This window comes from Silurus aristotelis (assembly GCF_946808225.1).
Source record: "Silurus aristotelis genome assembly, chromosome: 15".
Lineage (NCBI taxonomy): Eukaryota > Metazoa > Chordata > Actinopteri > Siluriformes > Siluridae > Silurus > Silurus aristotelis.
In genome coordinates this window covers 7603268-7621685 of record NC_139588.1, presented here as the reverse complement: position 1 = coordinate 7621685, position 18418 = coordinate 7603268, and the positions used below count along the sequence as shown (strand labels likewise).

At 38.1% G+C, this 18418-nt stretch overlaps 2 protein-coding genes across 3 annotated transcripts in view; one reads left to right on the top strand and one right to left on the bottom strand.

Annotated features, from left to right (window-relative positions):
* Positions 1–68: 68 nt before the first annotated feature.
* On the bottom strand, positions 69–17768 carry LOC310738377 (uncharacterized protein). 2 transcript variants are annotated; one of them, XM_083563361.1, is made up of 5 exons: positions 17356–17768; positions 10706–10909; positions 5872–6282; positions 2578–2723; positions 69–2440 (listed from the first exon to the last, which is right to left on the bottom strand). In XM_083563361.1, exons 1-5 carry the CDS (start codon positions 17414–17416, stop codon positions 2396–2398), a joined length of 867 nt encoding a protein of 288 aa, XP_083419487.1. In that variant the 5' UTR covers positions 17417–17768; the 3' UTR covers positions 69–2395. The 2 variants fall into 2 exon arrangements, with proteins under 2 accessions (XP_083419487.1, XP_083419488.1); XM_083563362.1 differs by having other exon boundaries at positions 5872–6270.
* ipo13b (importin 13b) overlaps positions 15750–18418 on the top strand; it is a 50171-nt gene continuing 47502 nt past the window's right edge. Inside the window, exon 1 of the mRNA XM_083563295.1 lies at positions 15750–15878. The gene's annotated coding sequence lies outside the window, so the exon portion shown is untranslated. The remainder of the gene's footprint in view (positions 15879–18418) is intronic.

Below are 18418 nucleotides of genomic sequence, written 5' to 3'. Positions count from 1 at the left end.
CAGAAAAAGAGACATGATGTATGCTTCTTATAAATCACACAAGGGTCCGGTGATGGGTTTTTTGAACATTTTTCAGTTATAAACGTGTACAAACTTCAATAATTCAGCCAAAAGACTCAGCAACATTGCTATATTGAACATAAACACATTATTCGACAATGATGGACTTTCGTTATGGGCGCTTGCGGCGCAGGAGCTACACGATTGAGCCAAGCTTTTTTTTTTTTTTGTTATTTACAAAGCAAATAACGAGCACCTTTCAGGAGTGTACGTTTACAGAACATCCAGCTAATACAAGCAAGATTACAAGCATGGCGGGAAAAAAAAAAAAAAAAGATTGGATTTCACTTTTACAAAATGAAAAAAAAAAAAAAAAAAAAAAGCTGTATACAACACACCACTCCCCACCCCACCCCTTTCGCACCTCCCATTATAAAGTGCAAACAAAACCTACTGAACAGCGAGACACTAAAAGCGTGTTGATGCTGTGAGATCCGCAATCGCGATCGCACACACGAGCGTCTTGGCGGGTTTAGTTAAAAGCTTAAGTCCTAGATCACTCTACACGGAAAAAAGGACAATCGAAGAATAGTTCAACCCCCGTAAGCAAGATTTTAAACAAGATAAACATCAGGCACACGTGATGCATCTGCAGTATCTATTATTAGCTGAACCCTGAATATAAAAAAAAATAAATTTTTTATTCAACAATGACACATTTGCTGTCACCATGTGCTCTCTCTCTCTCTTCACACACAGTCCCTAAAATGGCAGAAAGTGTTGGCTAGATACACTTTTTTTTTTTTTTTTTTTTATAGAACAGACACCAGTATTTGTGGGTTTGCTTCAATCGATCACCGTAGACTCTGATGACAGACTACAAAGCGAACGACTACACGCTCATCCAGGCAGCACGGCAATCATCCGAACATCAAAACTCCTCTCTGGTCAGCGTTTCCCAAAGCTCGAAACGAACCTCTCAATTAAAATGGCTTTTTGTGACCTTGCAGATCTTCTGCTGTATCGACTGTTTCAGAGCTCAGGGCTCCGTTTAAGGCCTTTTTCTGGCTATTTATAGAGAAATCCTAAAGAATGAAACCTGAATTTCAATTCGACTATATACTCTAAATTAAAGTCTGTTGTATACTTAGAATCGAAGGGAAAAACAGCATCCTGGCACTGATACCGTGTCTGATTTATGATACATAAATGACTGGTCTACTGGACTGCTTTCATTTCTTCAAGAGCAGACCAAACACTGCATTGTGTCTCCTAACACAAGTCATGTATACAGCATAACACACACACACACACACACACACACACACACACACACACACACACACACACACACACACACACACACACACACACACACACACACACACACACACACACACACACACACTATACAATGCTAGTCAGTCAAAACCCCTATATTTAAGCTTGTTTCTTTCAATTCTACCATATAATAGTTTTCAAATCTGAAACACTTATCAATCAGTGAATGAGGAATTGTTTATTATTAAATGACTGAGAAATGACTAATTAAATTTGGATTTTTAAAGGATTGGAAGGAAAAAGGTGAATGTGTTTTACACGTAGAACTGTCTATGAGTCATTTGCATACAGGCGTAACAATTTTGCCCTCCGTGTGCACTTGTTTAGAGTCCCAGTAGCGTCTTAGAGGTGTAAATCCCTCCGCTATTATTCTGTGGCATTAAAAGTGATTAAATCAAACACAAAATGCCAGTCATACACACACACACACACACACACACATATATATATATACACACACACAAACAAATACAGCTGACCAGGAGCTTAAAAATTGTGAAGTAAAAGGCACATTACTCCTTTGGTCTCCAATTTTTATAAGCAAGGTGAATATCGTGTCATTTTATGTAATGAGTTTTGCACATAGATGGATTTGGACTGGGGGACGTGTTTAAAGATCATATCCTCCTCATGCACCCTCACTATGAGGGATTTAAAATGATCCAGACAAAACTAAGCCTCTCATGTAGCCACCAAGCCTCGGTTTTCTGTTTAAAAGAAATATCAGATATTAATATTAAGCGTCCATTTGCCTGTTTAAAAATGGAATTAGGCCCCCCGATAGAGTCAGCAGCCCCCTGTTTTTTTGGGGGGGAAACAGCAGACTCGCTTCTGTATAGCGCAGGACTTTGTGATGTTCTTCCTCCAAATGAAAAAAAACAAAACAAAAGCCCCCTAAAATCAAAGCTTGCTCGATCCGGACTTTGTTCAGTTCCAACTGCAAAATCGGAACTGGACAAACAATGAAAGGTTATAAATAAAAAGGGATTCGAGATGAGCTAAGAGAAGGCCTGGGTGTTGTTCAAGGCTTTGCCAAAAGATTTCTCGTGACCACTCAGTAGCTGTACATAGAGAGAGGCGTGTCCTCCATCATATCATCCTAGAACACAAAAATTTAACTCATATCATATCATGGCACATAAAAAAATATATGAGTGTACTTATTTATTAAACTTTTGGAATCGGGGATAAAAGATAGTCATAGCCAGAGAACATCTTTTGAGTATAGAGACTCACCATGGGTAGATCCTGGAGTCGACGGAATTCCGGGCGTTCGTTTCTGCGTCTGAATTTGAGGAAAATTAGAAGGGACACAACGGCGGCGGTGACGACAAACACAGACACCAGACCAACTAAGAGTGGATCCATTGATGTAACAGAGTCTGAAATTCCCAGGAAAAAAAAGGAAAGAAGAGAGAGGAAGGAAAAATTATTACGGTCAATTCTGCACAAATCGGCATTGTGTTGGTTGAACTATTAAGATTTTGACACTGTGTGGAAAAGATAAAAAAATAAAATAAAAAAAAGAATCAGTCAATCAATCGATCAATCAAATTAGATGATGACAGCAGTAGGAATATAGGTAAGTGACATCTCAGCAATTACGATGTTGGACTTCTAATTAGAAGACCTGTGCCCTTGAGTAAGGTCCTTAACCATCAACTGCTCATTTGTATAAATGAGATCATTATAAGTCACGCTGAATAAGTCTGCACAACCCCCCGGAAATGGAAAAGATAAGGCTGTAAAAATTAACGTGGTAATAACGCAAATGTATTTTAATGGCACTAATCTTTCTTACGTGGAATTAATGCAGCGCACATTTTTGTATATTTAATAAAAAAAAAAAAGAAAGAAATAAAACCTTCACAACACACATTCAGTCACGATGTCCTTTCTTTACTCAAATATTTAAAAAAATTAAAACTTCAAAGAAATTTATTTTTTAAGTCAATAAACATTTGTTTTACTGATGCGCCAAGTCTCAAATCAAGCCCCAAAATCCACCATGATGGACACATCCGGCAATCAAAACCGTCCGTGTGGAAACAGCAAAAGTTCCGTTTGGTGTCCTGGTGATTTACGTAATTTAAAACACCGTAATTACTTTAAAACATTTACAAGAGTATTTTTTATTGGGGGCACAGTCATTTGAAAATGTAAATAACTGGCTCAATGCAAATAAAAACAAGTAATTGAAAGCTTTGTTTTTTCTATGCTCTTTTTTATCGTGGTTAATTGACACTGAAAAAACATCTATGACTTTTGAAAAAAGATTTAATGCTCTATGTTGAGTTTGGTTTCACTAATAATAAACATACATTTGCATAAAGCATCCACATTCGTCCATGCCCATGTTGATTAGAGTATTTGAACTTGAAAGTATTTATTTAGGGCACACTTAGAACAGATAAATGTGCGATTAAGTTGCGATTAATTGTGATTAAATATTTGAAATCAACTGACACCCCTAGTCAATTATTATGCAAGCTAAGAAATCACATATGTGCTACAGACAGCAAAGTAAAACGTCCAAATCTGCAAAAAAACAAACAAACCTGAAATCTATCTGAAGTTGGACATTTTTATCTTTAAGATTTTAAATTCATACCAACAGAAAGGTGAAACTGGAAATAGAAATTGAGGCCACATTTTTAAAGCAGAAAATGTATTTCAATTCTACTGGAAAACTCTGTGCCTACCTCAACATTTACACCCCAATTTACATATGAAAAACCAACATTGCTTCCACATTTATCCATTGCAAATCTTAAAATTCTTTTAAAAGTTCTTATTTTGAGCATCATCATCATCACCCATCTTGCTCCTTGAGTTAAAAGTCGCTCCGTCAATAGATCTTAGTCAGTCTTTTTCATCAGTAGTTGAACAATCGCTGAATAATTCACTAAGTTCTTGTTCCGTCAGCAACATTTCGTCTTATTAATGTTCCTTTTTATAAAGTGTGTAGGCACTTTTCTGTGTTTTGATGATGATTTCTAACTGGGATATTTGTTTTTAAACCTATTTGCTTAGGCTTAAGCCCATTTCAGTACAAAGACGTAACCTAAGCGTGGTATTAAAAGTGTGAAAAAGACACATTTAAATTGCAAAGTTTTAATCATCAGACTGAAGGCATTCACCATCATGTTTGCTAGACTGGCTTTTTAACAGACCCTTTTCCAAGCAAAAAAAATCCAAGACAAATGTTACAATGTAGTCTAAATAAAAATTATATAATTTTAGTCAAATATGTCTGTTTTCTAAAAAAAAAAAAAAAAAAAGTTCTTGTTCATGTTCTGTTTCTTTTATTATTTGTGGCCATTTTCCAAAATTTGGCTGGAGAGACATGTAACAAGTATTCCCAGACTGCCACAGATTTCGTAATTTTTCCGGTCTGGAATAAGACAGGGTGGTCCTGGTAATCACAGGCCCTACAGTGGAAATGTGGCCTACTTTATTAATCCTGTCCTGCTCAGCCTGTGATTCACTGAGGCACAATTTCTTTATTGGATGCACTGCATCTGAGTAAGTAACTGAGTAAGCAAGTTCTCTTAAGTTTGCAGTTCAAAGCAGATTGAGTTGCATGATTTTAGTGCATGACGCAGAGGCGAATAACCACCAGTGCAAAGCACAGTGAATTAATAACATGTATCAATAAATTAGTCATGGATTATACCACTTGTAACAGAGTCATTCGCCAGCGGTGACAAATTAAAGCGGTCATTGGTGTTCACAGTGCAAAACTGACTGAATTTATTCAATTTTAAAATATGTAATTCTGTTGGTTATTTTATTTACAGGATTATAATTCTACTCTACAAAGACAAAGTAGTGACAAAATTACTTATTTTATTTATATATATATATATATATATATTTCTATATTTAGGGTCATCTCCAGTACATCAAATTGAATTTGTGCCACAGATCCTGTTTTAAAATTCCCATATATTTCATGCAGTAGTTACACCGTCAGTACACTATGGACATTTAAATGAACTACCTGAGCATTCAATGGTTTAAACGCACGCCCTTCTAGCCTCTGAGTTATTAAGCATTAAGCAGTATAGTATTCAAACAGATCATTGCATAAATATTTTTCTAAATGTTACCGTGTGTGCGCGCTATATTACCCAAGTTGGCAAGGGAACAAAGCTCAGTCTGTTCACTTGTTTTTTCAGTGTAAAGACGTCCCTGGCCCAGACCAGCCTTCAAGCTTTTAAAATTATAATCATGCTCTTGTTCTCTACACACAAATCCCCCCAGTTACAAAAAGGTGTGCGAGAGTGTGTGTGTGTGTATTATGATAATAGGGTAATAAATGGGAGGCTACTTCATTTGTAACACCAGAACAAAATCACACACACACACACACACACACACAAAGAGAGAATCCATGAAACAAAAGCAGCCCAGCAAATCAAAACATGGACAAGAAAACAAGTGCTGCACTGTTTTATTCTCACACACACACACACACACACACACACACACACACACACAGGATATTTAAAAAAACATTACACTTACATTCAGTGTCGTCTCCAACGTTTAGCTCGGATGAGTCTACACTCTTAGCCTGGGCAGTGGTGGTGGTGGTAGTTGTGCTGATGGTCCTGGTGGTTGGAGCAGATGCGGTGTCTTTGGTGGTAACAGTTGTGGAGTTGCCCCTGCTTTGAGTGGTTGTTGCTGATGGGCTTGTGGTAATCTGAGGATCAGTGGTGGAAGAAAGGCTCTGAGAGAGTGTGGGAGCTGATGTAGTTGTTATAGGCCCAGGAAGTGGTGTGTTGGTGGTGGTGAAGGAGGTGGAGGATAGTGTTGAGGTCAGGTTATTTCCAACTGAAAGATCATCTTGGGCGTCTGTTAGGTTTCCCAGAACAGTAGTACTGTTAATGGGTGCAAGAGTATTCAACCTAGGTTCATCAGCTCCTGTAGGAAAACCTTTATTCCCAAAAAAAACAAAACAAAAAAAAACATATTAGCTTAGATATGAAATTAAGTCAGTAAACAAGTGTTTGATCACGGTCATTATTGAACATTAAAGAACGGACACGATTAATTAAACAAGCTAAACATACGCGAACAAAAATCAAAACATTCTCTTTTGTAGACATAAATATCAAATGAGTCATGCTGCTTTTGTCTGCAGGCTCCACATCTGACAACAACAACTGGCAAAGTTCTCACATGATTCGACCCAAACAGATCTCACAATAAATCCACTGTGACAAGTCATTAGGGGGCCAAGCACCAAAGGTCCACAGACACAGTTTCTTAGCGTTACTTTGTTTTTTAACTATTCTTATCGATTTATGAATGCATCTAGAACTGCATGATAAAAGATTTGATGCTACCACACCCAATGGCATCCTATACAATCGTGTGCCTGCTTTGTGGTGCGATCAGGCATAACATTATGACCACCTGCCTAATATTGTGTTGGTCCCCCATTTTCTGCCAAAACAGTCCTGACCCAAGGTATGGACTCCACTAGACCCCTAAAGGTGCGCTGTGGTATCTGGCACCAAAAACTTGACGTGACGTGAGGCCTCTATTGATTCGACTTGTTGACCATTCCTGAACCATTATTTCTTTGTGGCAGGTCGCATCCATAGACATCTTATACAGTCGTTGACCTCCAACTTTTTGGAAACTGTTTGTGGAAGAACCACATATGGCTGAAAAAGTGTGAGGTCTCGAAACGTTTGTCCATAGAGTGTAGATGCACGTCATTGTATAGACAACTTCAAAAAGATACGTTTACGGCCATGTCCTGAGGAACAAAGGGACGTTATTTAGTGCTATGTAATGCTTGGCCCTCTCAGTTGCTGTTTTTTGTACACAGAAATTGGAGATATTTTCATATTTTTGTTGTCCTTTATTTTTATTATTTTTCTGTTGAGCTGTTTTCTGATGCAGTTTTTTTTTTTTTACTTGAACACAGGGGAGAAGGAAAAGCAGGTGGTATGGCAAGGACAGGGTGTTACTGTGAACCAATTTCTAGAGACATATGCTGAGAGAGGGGTAGTGAAATAGGAAGTTTAAAAAGAACTCAGTTTGTTGTTTGTGTGAGACTGAGTCGCAGGGAGAGATGATTGAGATGTAGCTCATTTTTATGCTGTGTGGTAGCACATATCCATACGGTGGGTGTGTGAAAGTGTGTGTGTGTGTGTATGTGTATGTGTGTGTGTGTGTGTGTGTGTTTGTGTGCGAGATAGAGTGTGTGATAGCAGATGCTGGGGTGCTGACGAGGTGCTTTTCTGCACTTGCAAATGAACCGAAAGCAACGGAAACGTCAACAGGTTTCAAACTTTCTCGCCTTCCTGTCAAATCTCACACCACCTTTTGTTGCACTGCCTCCCGACTGCACTCCCTCTACCCCCCCATCATTCTAGCTTAGCTTTACTGGGCATCTATTGTATTTCTGTGTGTCCAGGGTTGTTTGATCCCATTGTTTCACAAATTAGTGTACTGCTAGGATTATGCTCCATAAAATTGTCCATGCAATGGCTCAACAAATTAGAGCCAGCAGTACACATTTACTAACGCATCCCATAAATTTAGGTCAGCCTTGTAGTGTGTGCACACACACAAATCAACTGACAATCTTTACTAGCTTCACATAAATGATGAACAGACAATCTGCACGAGCCGTGATGAGCCACAGTGCATTTTAGAGTTTTATCAATATTGCACTGAAGTTAGTGAAAAGTGCAGTATGTGTATATACACAATACATATCTGCAAGAAACCATAATCTGTTTGTATACTGAGCTGCAGAGGCTCTGTCTCGCCCATCTCTGCTATTCGTCTCAGATCTTCTAGACACGTGTATATAAACACACGCAAACCCAAAGAAGGTTAAACAGAACGGGACAGATGATTTCTTTTTTTATTACACTGCTCAAATGTTTATAGAGATGCGATATCTGTTCTTTATAATACAAAAAATATATATATATTTGACATTTTTGCGATAATGCGAGAACAAAACAATGCAACATTAACAAAGCTGTTCACAAACGAGCAAAAAGCACAATGCATCATAACCGATAAATGGACTTCAGTTTCATGGACGCAAGCAGACGAATGCCAAGAAAACGCCACCATGTTTTACCCCTTTATCCATATGTAATGTACATAATACACACCATTATTTATGTCATAAATTATTTGTGTCACAATAAAAGGAAATCGTTTTTGCAGGCTAACTGAGATCCAAGTGAAGAAGTAAAAACTGAGAGCCAAAAACAGAACTAAAAAGAGAAAGGAGGGAAAAATGTTTCAGTGAATCTAAAGTTAGAGGTGGGGGCGTCTGTAATTACTACAAACAAAACATTCATATAAAACTAGCGAACGTCAAAATCAGGTGCAACACAGAGCTACCTGAAGCCTCACCAGCAGTTACTTTACGTGAACTGTATTTCTATTTTGGTTCCCATATAACGGTGTCTCAAAAGTTTGGAAAGTCTTTTATGGATTGTGAGACACATTAGACAAGCTAGGTAAAGTTCTGTGGAGAGATAAGTCCAAGTTTGACAGGTTTGGGTCCAACAGAAGAACTTCTGATCTAATACAGAACAGGAGAGAAGATATTTGCAGATTCCCTCACACCCACAGTCAAACATTGAGGTGAAAGCCTACTGGTTTGGGGATGTTTTGGAGCAGGGAAGGTTGGAGACTTCTTCCTGGTGAAAGGAAAACTAAACCAACATGGCTACCATTCCATACTTCAACACCATACAATTCCACCAGGACTGTGGCTAACTGGAACTGACTGGACCATACAACAAGACAATGACCTGAAGCTCTGTAAGTGTGAGCAAATAGCCAGCTGGAGTGTAATATATAATAGAATGGCCTGTGCCCAGTCATCCCACCTAAATCCTATTTAACTGCTCTGGGATAGACTGGATCACAGGTCAAAAAGAAATCTCCAAGCAAAGAACACCTTTGATAAGTTTTAGAAGAGACATTGCAAAGTATTTCAAATGAATGTTTGGGGAAACAACCCATCCAGATGCCAAGAGTGTGTAAAGCAGTTATGTATGCTAAGGAAGGATTTTGAAAATAAAGTTCTGAAACATCTGTACATTTTTATATTTGTTTGGTCAAACTACATCTTCATACTGTTAAAAAAAGAAATCACCTAGTTTGCTGCATATAAACAAAAGGAACATGCATGTGTCACTTAAAAACAATAAAAGACTAGGCATTTTCTAAATTTTATTTTGTTACTGAAAAGATTCAATTGCTGTTTAATTAAAGCCCTAAACAAAAATATTTAGGTACGCAAAGTTTACTTCCTTAGCAAATAAATGGATTTTGACAGCGATTTTGTCCAGTCTTTGTTTATCATCTATTGTGTTTTCTTGTCTCTATTCTCCTTGACACCATCAAACTATAAAGATGTTTGTAAAACTGCTCAGAGTCCTTAGGGGAATTGCTGTACAAAATATACATGAGGTCCTACACAAGTCTGACACAAAAATACTTTAAACACAATCCTTTAGAAGGTCATTTCCACTGTCTCTTTTCTATAACCATAAAGGATCTGACGTATAAAGGATGTATAAAAGGTCCTTAACCCCTAAGGATATGAATGCAGTGTGGTTGTTTATATACACTGTGTCCAGGATATACATGAAACATCTCCAGCTTCTTTGGTAGCACAGTAAGTAGCATTTCTATCTCATAATCTGAAGGTCATGAGTTCAGTCCTTACACTGGGCAAGGGAGCTTTAAATGGGGAAGTGGTAGCTCAGTGGTTAAGGCTCTGGGTTACTGATCGATGGTTTAAACCCCATTATCACCAAGCTGCCACTTTTGGGCCCTTGAGCAAGGCCCTTGACCCTCTGTGGATACTGTGTCATGGCTGACCCTGTGCTCTGACCCCAGCTTCCTAACATCCCTGGGATATGCAAAGTAAGAATTTCACTGTACTGTAATATTCAAATGACAAGTTAAAAGCACCTTTTATCTGCAGACATTTAAGAATTTGCTTTCTATTAATAATTTTCTACATTTCCAGGTATATTAAAAAATTTAATTTGGTCAGTCTGTCTGGTTAAAAAAAAAAAAAACATTTATGTATTTTTGTTGCAGCTCAATTCCTCTCCTTCCTCTAAACAAATACCTCAACTTGCTACTTCTTTATTACACTAATGCAAATCTGTGCATGGATTTGGGTCTTTGTGATTGTGTGTACTGCAACCCATACAAATATCAATGGTCATTAACAGCCTAAATCACTGGTAAAGCTACAAAAAATAATTCAAGTGTCATAATATGGATTTGCAAAGAAGCCCACGTTTGTTTGTTTTTTTACTTGACCAGATTAAAAATAAAACCTATGAAGCCTGACCTGGAGCGACTGTGCTGTCCGTTGTATCATTGAAGCTCTGGCTGCGGGTGGTGTTAACAGAAAGATCTCCCTTGGAGGAAGCGTTGAGAAGCGTAGGACTTGAAAAGGATTCTGGCTTTGCAGTAGGAGACCTCTGCGGAGATGAGGAGGTGGACGGCGTGGTGAAGTTCAGTAGACGTGCGGGTGAGTTGAGATCATCTTCACCTGGGGGTACATGCGCATAAATTTAAGAGTGTCAATCTCATGTTGGCTACATTTAGGAAACTATAACAACATAACAGCTTTATGGGAATCGATGACTTGTACACGTTGGAGAAGGACTTCCTGGTAGCAGCTCATAGACAAGCATAATGGGCTAATCATGTGTTTGTGGGTGGCAGAGAGATGATCATAGGGGGAGACAGAGGGAGAGAGAATCTATATTAATCTGTAAACGACAAAGTCAGAGAGAAACACAATACTGACAAAGCTGCTGATTAAAGATTCCTCTGTAATGCATTAATCGGAGCAAACCTGATTTTCTGATGGGAAATGAGTCCTATTCGGACATTTTATGAATAAGGAATGAGCATTTGATGTCTAAGTAATTAAAACCCCAGGGGGAAATTATGATTCGCATAGACACACACTGAAGACAATACCTTTGCTGCGATGCTGGACCACAAGGGCAAAAACTAAAGTAATTATGAAGTTAGACACCAGCTAGGTTTTTGCTAAGAAGAGTCAGCTAAGAAAAGAAAAAAAGAAAAAGAGAGCGGTCTCCATGTTTTCAACCCATTCACCAGCTTAAATGCACGAGACACATTTCCAATCTCCAACGTTCCACTTAATAGGGAAGTCGGATACAGAATTAATGTGCCTTTCTGTCTTTTTCAGATTCATTCTTTCGAAAAAATTGCTTTCATTTGCATAACATTTGTTAACTTTAATGACTGTATTCTCATACTATCTACTGCTGAGGTACTCAAAGCAGCCATACAGAATCAGTAGAACACTTGCTTTAAATCATGAACTCTGTGCTCTTCTCTTTTCCTGCGATCACATCGAGTCTTCCATAGAAAACCATTTCCTTTCTCTTTCCCTTACACCCAGTCCCTCCCTTTCCTGCCCTGTGATCATTTTTGAGAAAAGCCAGTGACTCACTGTTAATGTTATTAGAGTACTGATAGAGAGGCATGCCTCCCTCATAGCAATCCTAATCACTCACAAACACTCACACAGAGCCGAAACAGAGCAGAGAAGCGCCGTACAAATGTTCCTACTAAACATGAGCACACAAAAATGTGAAAATATGTGTTACAATTATCTGCATCCAGGCTAAAACAAACTCACATTGGCTGAAAAACCACATGGCTGGTGTCTTAACAAATAGACTTATGCAGTATCATTTGTTTTCTTTTTTATTTATATTAAAGCACTAAAATCACAAGACTACAGCAAGTAGGGTTTGGTCCCACATTCTGGAGTTGAACAGACTTAACTCAGGGGTCCGAGCTAAGCAAATGCATGAAAGTTAACAGGTTATGCTGTATATCCAAAAATAATGTAATAATCCCCACCCATTAGATCACATAAGAGCCAACAGATATCGAGAGTAAGAGTGAACACATGCTTCTTTTAAGATATATGCAGCTCTGAAACTGCTGTTTAGGTCATATTACTGGGCAGCTGGAAAGGACCACCAATTGTGCTTCTGTATACACAAGCCAGTGTTTTGGGAACATTAAGTGAGCTTCACAATGAGATACTCAAATGTTGATTATGGGCTAAAAAAAAAAGTGTTCAAACACTGGATAAGAAGTTTGACTTTGGAGGCAGGTTAGATTTATGTTAACTTTTTTTTTTTTTTTTTTTAAACAAAAGCCACTACACCCAATATGTAAAAACAGAACAGTAGCTCTCACCCCTTTGTTACCCCCCCCCTTTCCCTCTAAATAGTATCTCAGAGCAGCTGACGCTCTAAAACAGTTCTCTCTCTCACACACCACAAGTCAGTGTCCTCAGGGAGGTGTGTGTGTGCACACGCTCAGCCCGATCTACCCCACCCTGAGCCCCACAATATTGGCCCTGTTCTCCAGAGTGATGGAGCATCAAGCATTACACTCGTCTGACACAAACACACACTTGTGAGCACCGCAAAGCACAACGACCGCATTTATCACAAGCAATTATATGGGGGTTTGCTCTAGTAGACTGGGAAGCTCTATTTTCACTAGGTAGCTGAAAGTATCAGTGTTGTTGGCTAGCTACATACCTGAAGTCGGCCATTGTTACCCGTGTATTCTGGTCGAAACATTAGAAAGAAGAAGAGTGACGATGACAGTCTTGTTGCAGCATTTCCTGAGTTATAACTGGTTTAGGGTGAAAGAGAAATGGTGAAGAGAAGTGCACCATTTTTAGATCTGGCATGATTAAGTGTATGTGAGAAGATGGCCATCTTACCAACTATCTATCCATCTAACTATCTATAAATTCATTCATCTATAAATCCATCCATCCATCCATCCATCCATCCATCCATCCAACGTTACAGTACACTTAAAAGCCTCAAACAAAATAACATCTGGGTGGCTTGCGCTCCAAACAGCCTGCTTTTATTTTGTCAGTAATAAGACCTATTATGTGTATATCAGTCAGAAAATTAAAACACACTGTGTGCAAATATGTGGTCACTGCAGTGCTACTGATAAGAATTATAGCCAAGTGCAGACAACATCAGTATTTATAGATATACAAGATACTGATTTTAAAAAAATCGAATTGCAAGGACATAAAGAATTGTAAAAGGTTAAATTCAACTAAAGGTCAATTCCAATTTCCAACCGTGAAAAAGAAACGGGGAAAAATAAAATAAAATAAACACCCTCTCACGCAGAAATGTAGGAGATCAAGCAAGTGACGCGAAATCGACATTTCTTCCCACAGCATCAGGCAACGCATCACTTCTTACCTTTAAATGCTGTAAATATCAACATGTAGACAAATTCGCTTGTCAAAATCCAGAACATATGCAATACAGTTCCTTGTTTTAAAGTAAGAAATTCAAATTCGGTCAGCTGGGAAACATTTTTCTGACAGAAAATTAACATAAGGTTTTAATGTCAAATAAAAGAAATTATTAAACAATTCCTACTTTGGAGGCAAGTCGAATGAAGCATTATTTCTAGCAGAGCCAATTTACAAGATAAGGAAGAGTGAAGAACGAGTTCGGGTGAGGAATAAAATAAAAAGGTGAGGAGAAGCAGAGAGGTGTGAAATCCCGGCAGTGAAAGAAAAAAAAGTGAGATGAAACAAAGCCTTGAAGAGAAGTGGAGAGGCAGAAGGAAAGACGACGCTTTTAATGCAGGCAGAAATGTATGCTAAATAGATTAATAAAACGGGAATCAAGGATCAAGGTCAAATGTGAAAAACAGACTGCAGAAGGACACGGACGTAGAAAGAGGTTAAAGTGGCTGCATCAGTAGGGTCTGAATTTGATTTGCTGATGAGCGGTGGTGTAGAAACCGAAGCGAAAGGGTTTCTCAGATCACCGCTGCTGCGAGTACATACGCACACCTGGACGTGCACACCTGGCTGAGCGCTTGCTTTTAAACTAGCGTTCGTTTAGCGTGCGGTTTTGTTAATCGCAGCTTTGAAGCCGAGTTCAAAGAGTAAACATTCTCTGATCCGATGAGTTCAAACCACTACAGGGGGACTGAGGAGAAATAAGGATCGAGACAAGTCGAGGGAAACAGAAAACAAAAATGTTCAACTAATGACCTACACAAACAGTGAAAAATGGTCAACAAAGCAGTAAACAGCAGATGTGTGAAAGGGCACGAATCATTATGTGAAGAATTGGAGGCTTTACTCTAAATAATACCATGAAGTTTTATTGATAGTAGCGAAGATTGTTAGTTAACCAAAAGCTACTGGTTTAAAGGGAAAATCCTTAGGAGCTAGGGGTAAACAAATACAACAGCTAGCATGTATGTCTATTTTAATGCTACATGCTACATTACTGTTATACTTTTTTTTGCAAAGTCAGATAACTAGCAACTTTGAAGATTTGTAGATATATGAATAATTGAAAAAATGCCACTATTTAGGTTTTTTTTTTTCCATTTGACACCGCTGTTGCGATTACTGTAAAAATCTTTCAACTCAAAAGGTGTAAAACATGGGTCCTGTAAGCCAGGACCAGCCAGATGAAGGTTTTAAATCAGCCTAGCCCTTTGTTAGTTCACTAGAAAAACCCAGGCCTGCATACGCCGCTAATAACAAAATGTACTAAGGGCATGTAAATCCTCAAGCTAAATATTTCACTTACAGGAAAAAGCTGGGTCAAGTCTCCTTATTTTCTTTGGGTGACCGATCCATATATACACGTGCGATCTGCGACTAAACACAGACTATCTGAAAGCATCGTAAGTGTAATGTGTCCTGGTAACCAAAATAAATCTGACCATCGTACTGAACATATTAAATACAGTCACTACCTGGTAACTGTTACCAGGAACACTCTGTAAATGAACAGTGCATTTTTGCAGCGTTGTTAACAACAGCACGGGACGGTGCACTATAGATGATTAAGGAGGAACTGTGGAAGCAGTACATCACTCCAGTCTAATTTTATGACCAACACATGGAAACATAATACATGGTGTCTGAAAAGTCTCCAATGGGAATATATTGAGCAATACATTAAACAACACGATACAGTGGTTGGAAAAAGGCGTACAGCCTAAGACTTAACATCTAGAGCATATTCTGTAAATAAAAAATACCAAATTAAGTATGTCGTTTTGTTGCAATTGGTTTTCCGACTCTTCCGACACCCACGTATACGATATAATACAAAAACGTGAACCTGCTACAAGATGCAGACCGTGATACAAAATGCACAACGCATAGACTGTTCCTGCTCAAGCATAGCAATAACGGGACAATTTTTTTCCCTCCCAAACAAACAAGAGACAAGAATCTGCTTAGTCAGACTTCCAGTCAGCAAAGGTATAATGCCTATGCCTATTTCTTTTTCACTCAAACCTCTAGCAATGAGTCCACACAGTAATACTGACTAAACTGGATTATCTACACGCATTGGCCCCAATTAATACACCATTAAAAAAAGAAAAAGAAAGCACACCAGCACCTTCACAAAGAGGACATGTGCTCGAACGTCGAGGACCATGTAAGTGTCTGAATCACTTCTGTGTTTGATCAGGTTTAGTGCTTTAGGTCTCCTCAATGCTCTAGTGTTAAAGAAGCTCAGAAAGAAAAACAAATAACAAAAAAACAAATAATATTAATGTGAACAGGGCTCTAAACCAGGGCACATAAACCATTTCCATATTTAGAATTCAATTCAGATCGTTCTAATTTACAATAAGCTCTGAAAAGTGAAGGAGGTTTATTACAACAGCAAGCAACAAAAAGGTTTAGAAGGTGTCCATTTCCAGTAGTGAGGACAGGACAGGACAAGATCAGTCCTGGACAAGTCAGCAGGCAGTCAGCCAGAACATGGACTGTGACAAAAGAAGGTTTGACTCTAAAAATAAACCACGAATGTTCCGCTGCATGTTGAGAACAGTCTCCCTCACCCACCTACGAGACACTCGAACTTCACAAGGAACCGTGTGTGATGCATTTTCAGAGCCTTACGTATAAAGCGAGAGTTGCTGCGCCTCTTAACGCCATGTTCAGAGTAAAAAAAACTCGAGAAAGACACCACAGCAGGAGCATGTCCAATTGCTCAGAATAAATCCTGAGCAAATGATGCAATGTAACCAGTTTCTTTTTCTGCTTCTGTTCTTCTTAAGAGAGAGAAATAGGTTTAGGTCCAAGTGAGCAGACATGAAGACGAAATAAAATCCCACTCGTGTTGCTATATAAATATTAAAAATCAATGGAACCTCTGTTTCGGGTTTAAAAAGCAACACGTCCATCGCATGCTTGTTTTTCCTCTCTCATGTTACTTGGAGAAGAAGTATAGGTACCTCAGTATATCCCAACCACCTCATTAACATGTCACACACTCTAAACTCGTTCATCATTTAGTCATTAATGACTGACACACTGCAATTATTATGTGGTACTGCTCAAGTACCATCATATATACACCGCATTTCTAATAAATCAAAAGCGTCATCCTTTGACTGCAAACAGAGGCCTTGCAGTTAAAGAGTTGTGGCAACATTGAAGAGTGTTAGGAGACTTTAAGCCTGGAGAAGATTGTGATAACTTAAAATGTTGACATGATTTGATTTGGTTATTAAACCACAGGGCTAGAATAAGATGATGCAATCTAATCTGGCCATGTGTGAAATGCAAAACAGAAGCTCTGACTGTATAACATGTGCAATGCAGTCAGTTTTAGGTTTTTTTTTACAGACTTGTAGTGCTTTGAGCAGCACCACAGAGCTGGAGTAGAAAGGCTTGGCTGTAATTAAGTCAGCTGAGCTCTCCAGAAATAGAGACAGTAATGGAGAGATCTGGTTTTCATTCCAATTGATATTTAAACTGTTTATATATACACACACACACACATATATATACATACACACACACACACACACACACACACACACACACACACACACACACACACACACACACACACACACATACACATACACAATGCATGCAGTATATAAGAAACACACTCTTACCTTCTATGAAAGAAGAGAAACAGAAGAGCAAAAGCATACAAAGAGCAATAGTTTCCTTCATATTGGTCAAAAAAGGTAAGCTGAGCAGTAGTTTGGGATATTGATGATATTGATGATGATGATGATGATGATGATGATGATGATGATCAATTCTCTGCTCCTGTTAATTCAGTAAACTTCCTGCAGCTCCTCCGCTCCTCCTCCTCCTCCTTCGTTTTATTTGCGATCAGTGAACTCAAATCCTTCTTGAAGGTAAAAACTAAAGAGAGAGCAGCACACTCTGATTTGATACTCTGGAAACAAACAGCTACAGTATGTGTCCATGTGAGACGCTCGTACTGGGCTGTACTACAGCGGGCTCACACACACCACACACACACCCGTGACACACGCCACACTTACCGACTGAAATAGCGCCGGCGGGGGCGGAGCTACCTGGGTCGGACACGCCTATTCGTAGTGACGCAATACTTCCATCGTCATATATGACGTATATTTAAAAAAGTGAAGGGTTAGTTTTAGTGGTTTTAGTGTAAATATGACCGAAAAAACGGCATTGAAAGAATGGTTTCAAAAAGTAAAGCCTTGAAATCAAAAAGTTGACAAATATATTTACAATTGTAATGCAAAAAATAAAAAACAAATCCTGTAATTAATTTTATTAAATTTTTTTCAAAGTAAAACAGAAAATGACTATTTGTTCATGTATTTTATTTTATTTTTATTTTAAATTTTTTATTTAATTGCCTATATTTTATATTTATTTAGATTTTCTATAATTTTTTCTATTTTTTATTTTATTTAATTAGATTTGCTTTCCATGGCTTTGGATTAATGAAATACTAGCCCTATTTAAATATAGTTTGTATAAGCAGCCTATAAAAAATGTTCTCCCAAATAATACAATAAAGTAAAATTACAGTAGAGAATTAACCAAAAAGTGTTCAAAGTAAAATATATTCAAATAGGATCACTTACACATTTTGGACAAATCAATTATTAGAAAACTAAAGATTACAGTAAGCCTGTAATAATAATATGAAAATATATTTTAATAAACTAA

Coding starts and splice junctions, on each gene's coding strand:
- LOC310738377 (XM_083563361.1), bottom strand. CDS start 17,416: ATGAAGGAAACTATTGCTCTTTGTATGCTTTTGCTCTTCTGTTTCTCT. Junction 6,283..10,705: donor GGACAGCACAGTCGCTCCAG/GTCAGGCTTCAT, acceptor TTGGGAATAAAG/GTTTTCCTACAGGAGCTGAT. Junction 2,724..5,871: donor CGTTGGAGACGACACTGAAT/GTAAGTGTAATG, acceptor TGGGAATTTCAG/ACTCTGTTACATCAATGGAT.